This window comes from Halictus rubicundus, unplaced genomic scaffold, assembly GCF_050948215.1.
Source record: "Halictus rubicundus isolate RS-2024b unplaced genomic scaffold, iyHalRubi1_principal scaffold0121, whole genome shotgun sequence".
Lineage (NCBI taxonomy): Eukaryota > Metazoa > Arthropoda > Insecta > Hymenoptera > Halictidae > Halictus > Halictus rubicundus.
Genome location: NW_027488662.1, coordinates 143,068 through 150,975, shown reverse-complemented (window position 1 = coordinate 150,975; position 7,908 = coordinate 143,068). Strand labels below are relative to the sequence as shown.

The window sequence follows — 7,908 nt, the reverse complement described above, 5'->3', positions numbered from 1 at the left end:
GCGCCGAGACCGGGTGAACGCACTCAGACGTAAACTTTGTGTTTACGTCTAAACGTTTACTTGTCGCGTGAGCCACCGTTCCCATATTCCAAAATATCAAACCCGTCACCCACCGTCCTTGTTTCCTGTGCAGTAGCGGCCGTTAGGGCATTGCCCTCGTGCGCTAGCTAACGTTCGACACTGCCAAATCCTTTGTCATTTTCAAAAACCCCACTCCTTATTCCTTCCGACGCCGGTGGCCACGCACAGTATAAATAACCCGCGATAACCGCGAAACGAGGTCTTTAGACACGCTCGATCGCTCGATCACAGTCTCGCTTTACTTTCGCTTATTCGTGCGCTCCACGACACTTCACTCTCCCAAATCGTGCGCTTCACGATTTGCGCGTTACATCTCCGACTACTATCTATTCTCCGCTTTCTTGTACCTCTGCACTTCACCGCTATCTTGTATACTTTCCACTTTATTCTTAATACATTATTTATTATTTCATACAGTCCACTTTTATTCTCTACCTGTCTCTATCGCAACCTATACCTCTTTCCTTTCGCTATAGTTCCAAACATTGGTCCTTCGAGCCGGATTCCTTTACGTACCATCTCCTATAAATTTCCAAACTCATTCGCTCACCTTATCACTCTAACGTCATGGACGCACTCATCGCGAGTCAACATGTGCTGTTCGGGCGCATGGCTCGCACCGGCGACAACCTGCAGAAGCAGGGAAAGGCGAACCTCACCATCGGACTCCTCCAGAGCACTCTGGCCACCCTGGAGAAAAGATGGCAGCAGTTCGAGGAGCAAGACGACCGAATCCGATCCACGGCCACCCCTGAGGACCAACAGAGCGATTACTTCACCCTGGACATCTTCACGGAAGGCGAACAGGCCTACTCGCTGCAGAAGGGGCAGCTACTCGACGCACTGGCGCGCCTCGCACCCACGTCGACCCCTGCATCGCCGAGCATCCCGCCTCCTGCAGCGTCCGGGCCCAGGGCACGGTCCACGCTCCCGCGCATCGACTTACCGGCCTTCTCGGGTCAGTACAGCGAGTGGACGCGGTACAAGGACCTCTTCTCGTCGTTGGTCCTTGACGACCCGTCGTGGAGTGACGCCGAGAAATTCCACTACCTGTCCGCCAGCCTCACCGGAGAAGCCGCATTGCTGATCCGCCGCATCCCGATGTCGGCTGATAATTTTCATCGGGCATGGGAGCTGCTGGCGCACAGGTACGAGAACCGCCGGCTCCTTGTCGATGCCCAATTCGACATCCTTTACGAGACGCCCGCCTGCACCACGCACACCGCCAGGGAATTGAAGCGGCTCCTCGACACCAGCTGCAACGTGGCCTCAGTGCTGAACGGCCTTGACGTTCCCGTCGACGACAAGGCCCACTGGATGGTCCAACACGTCGTGCGGCGCCTGGACGCAGAGACACTGAAGCACTGGGAGACATCCTTGGGGAGCAGCACGGAACCACCCACGCTCTCCGAGCTGCTGGAGTTCCTGGAGACGACGATCCGCACCCTGGAGGCCTGCGAGAGCCGACATGGACGTCTCGTACCCGCACAGCGACCTGCAGCGAAGGGAATCAAGGCCGTGCACGTCGCTACCGACCAACCCTCCACCAAGTCACGCTGCGGTCTCTGCCGGGGAAACCACCTCTTGTGCTTCTGCGGAGCGTTCCGAAGCAAGACGCCACTGGAGCGACTCCAGGTCGTGACCTCCTCCCAGCTGTGCCACAACTGCCTGGGGCCACACGCCGTCGCAGCCTGCCGATCCAATAAGACCTGTCAGCGGTGCGCGGAGAAGCATCATACGATGCTCCACGACGCTCTCGTGCAGGGCAACCGCCCCCCACGACCCACCGCTATGCATATCGTGAACGGACCGGAGCCCTCCGAGGAACCGCTATCGGTGCTCCTCGCCACCGCCCTCGTGGCAGTCCAGTCCGCGGGAGGTACCGTCGTCGCCAGGGCACTGATCGACCCCTGCTCCGAGGTGTCGCTGGTCAGCGAATCACTGGTACAGCAGCTCCGACTCCATCGAACATCCTGCTCTCAGGTGGTAGTCGGCGCCGGTGCCAAGGCCACCGCGACCGCACGAGGAAGAACCCGCCTGGACGTCGCCTCGAGACTCCACGCCAACTTCTCCTGCACGGTGGAGGCGCTCATTCTACCTCGGCTGACCTCGTACCGACCGCGCTGCCGCACCTTCGCCTCCGCCTGGCCGCACATCTCGGGACTGACTCTCGCGGACCCGACCTTCAACTCCGCAACCCCCATCGACCTGCTCCTGGGTGCGGACGTATACCCGCAGGTCTTGCTGACGGGCACCAGAAGCGGAGGACATCGAGGTCCGGTCGCACAAGAGACCATATTCGGCTGGATCCTGTCAGGCCCGACGACCAGCCCTGGGCCTTCGACACCAATAGCAACCAGCCACACCGTCACCATCGACGACCTGACCGCTCTCGTCCGGCGCTTTTGGGAGCAAGAAGAGATGCCGCCACCCGCACCGCAGCGGACTGCCGAGGAAGCAGCGTGCGAGGAGCACTTCCAGCGTACCCATTCCCGGCAGCCCGACGGCAGGTACGTCGTGCGTCTGTGCCTGACAACGCCAAACCCAGAGCTGGGGCAGTCACACTGCATCGCCAGGCGCATTCTGCTGGCCAACGAGCGCCGGTTCGCGACGAACCCGCAGCTGCAGGCGTTGTACACCAACTTCATGGAGGAATACCGCACTCTCGGCCACATGCAAGTGATCCCAGCAGCCGACTACACCCCTCGACGTCCACACTTTTACCTGCCTCACCACGGTGTGCTGAAGGCAACTGGCACCTCCACCAAGCTGCGAGTGGTTTTCAACGGGTCTCGCCGCTCCAGCGTTGGGACGTCTATCAACGCACACCTCGCAGCCGGACCCAAACTGCAGCAGGACATTACGAACATTCTGCTCAGGTGGAGGCGCCACAAGGTCGCATTCATCGCGGACATCGAAAAAATGTACCGCCAAATCCGGGTGCACTCAGACGACTGGGATCTCCAACGGATCCTGTGGCGTGACAACGAGAGCGAGCGGATAGACGCCTACCACCTCACGACAGTGACCTACGGCCTGACCTGCGCCCCGTACCTCGCCCTGCGCACGCTGCTGCAGCTAGCCGAAGACGAAAAGCAGCGATTCCCGAGAGGTGCGAGCATACTCCGGACGGCCACCTATGTCGACGACATCCTCGCTGGGGCTGACAGCATCGAGGACGCCGAGAGGACGCAGGGGGAGCTCATCGGCATCTGCAAGGCGGGCGGATTCGTCCTCAAGAAGTGGAGCGCCAACCACTCCGCGCTGCTCTCCGCGCTACCCGCCGACTTCTTGGCAGAGTCGTCCACGATCCCGTGGCATCCTGAGACCGGATGCAGTGCACTAGGACTGACGTGGCACCCCGCCACCGATACCTTGGCGTTCTCGCTGCACGCCCCCTCAGAGACGACCTCGGAGCCGCCCACCAAGCGACGCGTGCTCTCCCAGATCGCCAAGCTGTTCGACCCGCTCGGCTGGCTCGCCCCCTTCGTCGTCCGGGGAAAAATATTCATCCAGGACCTCTGGAAGATCAACCTCGCGTGGGACGAGCGCCTCCCACCCGACACAGCAGCAGCCTGGAACACCCTGAGAGAGGACATGGACGAACTAGCGTGCATCCGGATCCCTCGGTGGCTCGGAGTGGACGACACCGCCGCCACCCGACAGTTGCACGCATTTGTGGACGCGTCCGAGAAGGCATACGCCGCCGCTGTCTACATCCGCATCGAAGACTCCCACGGGGTCGCACGAGCACACCTCGTCGCCGCCAAAACCAAGGTCGCCCCACTGAAGACGGTTTCGCTGCCACGACTGGAGCTGTGCGCCGCCACACTTGGAGCGCGCCTCCTGGTGCACATCCGGCAGGAGATCCAGGTGCCCATTGATGCCGTCCACCTCTGGAGCGACTCCACCGTCGCGCTGGCCTGGCTCCAGGGAGAACCAACCCGCTGGCGCACCTACATCGCGAACCGCGTGTCGGAGGTCCAGACCGCACTGCCCGACGGTCACCTCCACCACGTGGGGACCAAGGACAACCCTGCGGACTGCGCCTCACGAGGCGTCGCAGCAGCTCAGCTGGCAAGCCACCCGCTCTGGTGGCACGGACCAAGCTGGCTCACCAGCCCAGAGGCGGGCTGGAACACCGCGCCTCCGCCGCACTGTACCACCGAGGAAGAGAGAACGCCGGCCACGTGCCTCCAGACGAGCCGCCAGGAGGACCCAGAGCTTCTCCTTCGGTTCTCGACCTTGGACCGGCTGCTCCGGGCCACCAGCTGGTGCCTCCGGTGGACCAGCCCTTCCCGGCGCGACGCAACTGCATCTCCGCCGCACCTGCGCCCCGACGAGCTCCGCCGAGCCGAGGAAACGTGGATACGGCTGGTGCAGCGCCTCCACTTCGCCACCGAACTCACCGCCGTCGAACAACAGAAGCCAGTCCCGGGAGGGAGTGGACTCCGCAAACTAACACCGTTCCTCGACGAATACGGCATTCTGCGCGTGGGAGGGCGACTCCACAACGCCCTCCTGCCGTACAACGAGCAGCACCCTATCATCCTGCCCGCAGGATGCCATTTGACCCAGCTGGTCATCGAGAGCGCCCACCTCCGGACGCTGCACGGCGGAGTGCAACTGACCCTCGCAGCCCTCCGCCAAAAGTACTGGATCCCCCAAGGCCGGCGACAGGTGAAGCGGTGCACCTCACACTGCCTCCGGTGCATCCGATGGCGGGCGGCGCCGGCGACGCAGGTGATGGGCAACCTCCCAACACAGCGGGTCACCCCCTCTCGGCCCTTCCAGCACGTCGGACTGGACTACGCAGGGCCCTTCCAGCTGAAGACGACCCCCGGACGCGGCCACAAGGCCACCAAAGGCTACGTGGCCGTATTCATTTGTTTCAGCACGAGGGCCGTCCACATCGAAGCTGTGTCGGATTACTCCACCGCCGCCTTCCTGGCGGCCTTCCGCCGCTTCACGGGCCGCCGCGGAACCTGCAGCAGCCTGACAAGCGACTGCGGCACCAACTTCGTTGGCGCGGACCGGGAATTGCGGCGCCTCTTCATGGCCTCGACGCGAGAAGCTGCAAGCATCGGCCGGCAGCTCGCGAAGGACGGCGTGACGTGGAAGTTCATCCCCCCGGGCGCCCCACACTTTGGCGGGCTCTGGGAAGCAGCAGTCCGGTCCCTGAAGCACCACCTCCGCAGAGTCGTCGCCGACGACCCCCTCACTTACGAGGAATTCTCCACCCTCCTCTGCCAGGTGGAGGCCTGCCTCAACTCCCGGCCGCTGCAAGCTCTCACCGATGACCCGGAGGACCTCACCCCGCTGACGCCAGGACACTTCCTCGTCGGCGGCCCACTGACGGCTGTACCAGAACCGACGCTACTGGAGGTGCCAAGGTCGCGGCTAACCCGTTGGCAACTGCTCCAGCAACGCCTGGAACACTTCTGGCGCCGATGGGCAGCGGAATACCTGCACCAATTGCAGACCAGGCCGAAGTGGACCACCGCGGAAACCTCTCTCAAACTCGAGGACCTAGTCCTCATAAAGTCGGAGCTGACCCCCCCCCCTCCAGATGGCCGCTGGGGCGCATCGACGAGGTCCACCCAGGAGCCGACGGACACGTTCGCGTCGCCACCGTCAAAACAGCGACCAGCAGATACCAACGGCCGGTGACAAAGCTCATCCCCCTGCATCGCGCGGCAGACGCGTAAACGACGGGCTCCTCGCGGACAATATCCTTCCGACAACGTGTACCCCACCGCAACGTAGTATGTAAGCTCACCGCCCTGCATTTCATCGCGTCGTTCATTCATTCACCAACGGTCATTAGCATCCCGCTCACCCGCGCGCGTTCATTTCGTTCGACGATTGTCGAAGGCGGGCGGAATGTTCGAAATCACTGCAGGCGTTACCGAGAATCTCGGTAACGCAAACATCATTTCTTGTGCCATAGTTTTTGCGACCTAATCCGCAGGCGAGCGGCCTCGGTGCGACCGTGTCTCGGCGTTGACAATAGCCAGCTGATCGAGCACGGCGCCGAGACCGGGTGAACGCACTCAGACGTAAACTTTGTGTTTACGCCTAAACGTTTACTTGTCGCGTGAGCCACCGTTCCCATATTCCAAAATATCAAACCCGTCACCCACCGTCCTTGTTTCCTGTGCAGTAGCGGCCGTTAGGGCATTGCCCTCGTGCGCTAGCTAACGTTCGACACTGCCAAATCCTTTGTCATTTTCAAAAACCCCACTCCTTATTCCTTCCGACGCCGGTGGCCACGCACAGTATAAATAACCCGCGATAACCGCGAAACGAGGTCTTTAGACACGCTCGATCGCTCGATCACAGTCTCGCTTTACTTTCGCTTATTCGTGCGCTCCACGACACTTCACTCTCCCAAATCGTGCGCTTCACGATTTGCGCGTTACATCTCCGACTACTATCTATTCTCCGCTTTCTTGTACCTCTGCACTTCACCGCTATCTTGTATACTTTCCACTTTATTCTTAATACATTATTTATTATTTCATACAGTCCACTTTTATTCTCTACCTGTCTCTATCGCAACCTATACCTCTTTCCTTTCGCTATAGTTCCAAACAGAGGTTTTATTGACGAAAAAGGTGAGGAACCGAAAATAGAGCCGCGAGGAGTCGGTTTTTACATCTCTGAAAAATCTCTTTTCAAAAAAAAATCCGCGGAAGTGAGTGAAAATTAATCCGATTTTTACTTTTTATTTCCGAAAATAGGTAAAATCCCAGTGGAGGTTAACAGATTTGTGCTAGTCAACAATTTTGGTGAAAATTAGTGACAAATACTGAAAAAGTGTAGTGGTGGACAATTTTGCAAAGGGGAAAAACGTTAAAATACAGCAGAAGCTGCCGGGGCGGCTCCCCCCCTTAAATTAACGTAAAAATTTAGAAAAAATTAGGAAATTAGCAAAAACAGTTAAAATAGGGTAATTAGTGAAATTTAGAATAATTAAAAGTAGAATTAGCAGAATTTTAGCGTTTATTTAATCAGTAGGTACGTAGAAATACAGATTTACCGATTTAATTTCGTTAGTTTCTAGTTAAAAATAAGAGAATAGTTAGTTTATAAAGTAAATAATTAAAATTAATTAAACAAGTAGTGAGTAACATTTATAGTAACTAGGGTATAATACAATAGCAAATATGTACAAATAATATAGTTAGAAACTAGTTAGTTAATAAATTAAATAATTAAATAAATTAAATAAATAGTTAATAGCATTGATAGTAAATAGGGTATGTTCAGGATTCAAGCGTTGGAATACGGCGGCTATTGTCTTGGCGGGCGACCGCTGTTTCATACGGTTTTTGTCTCGTATATCAACACGCGGCAAGAACGCGTGTCGCTCTCATTGACCGGATTTCAACGCTTGAATCCTTCAAATCGAGACAAACAAGGATTATCCGATTCGGGAGCACCAATCACGGTGCTCCACATTCGATGGTCCTTGTTATTTAAGGCACCTGCGCGTGCCTTCTCGCTCTCTTCAGGTTCGCCTCTCGCATCGCTCCTGTAACTTTCGTCAGTCGTCACGGTATATTCTAATCGTCCGGTATTAGTTCTCGCGCCCGTTCGCTGATCTCTCGCGCTCTCAAAATACTCGTTCGTATTTTTCTCGCGCTCTTTCGCGCCGCGTTACGAGCCTTCTGCTTCGCGCCAAGATTTCCGTCGTCCGCGTCGAAGATTTCCGCCTCGCGACGGCACGTGTTTCGTGTCGTTCAAGATCTCCGCTTCGCGATCCGACGGCAGAAGTTGGCTCGCTCAAGATCTCCGCTCGTCCGCCGGCTCGCGTCTCTCACG

General features: G+C 57.8%; 1 protein-coding gene across 1 annotated transcript; it reads left to right on the top strand.

Annotated features, from left to right (window-relative positions):
- The first annotated feature begins 648 nt into the window (after nucleotides 1-648).
- On the top strand, nucleotides 649-5,751 carry LOC143363779 (uncharacterized). The gene has a single exon (XM_076804311.1). It carries the CDS (start codon nucleotides 649-651, stop codon nucleotides 5,749-5,751), a length of 5,103 nt encoding a protein of 1,700 aa, XP_076660426.1.
- Nucleotides 5,752-7,908: the final 2,157 nt, after the last annotated feature.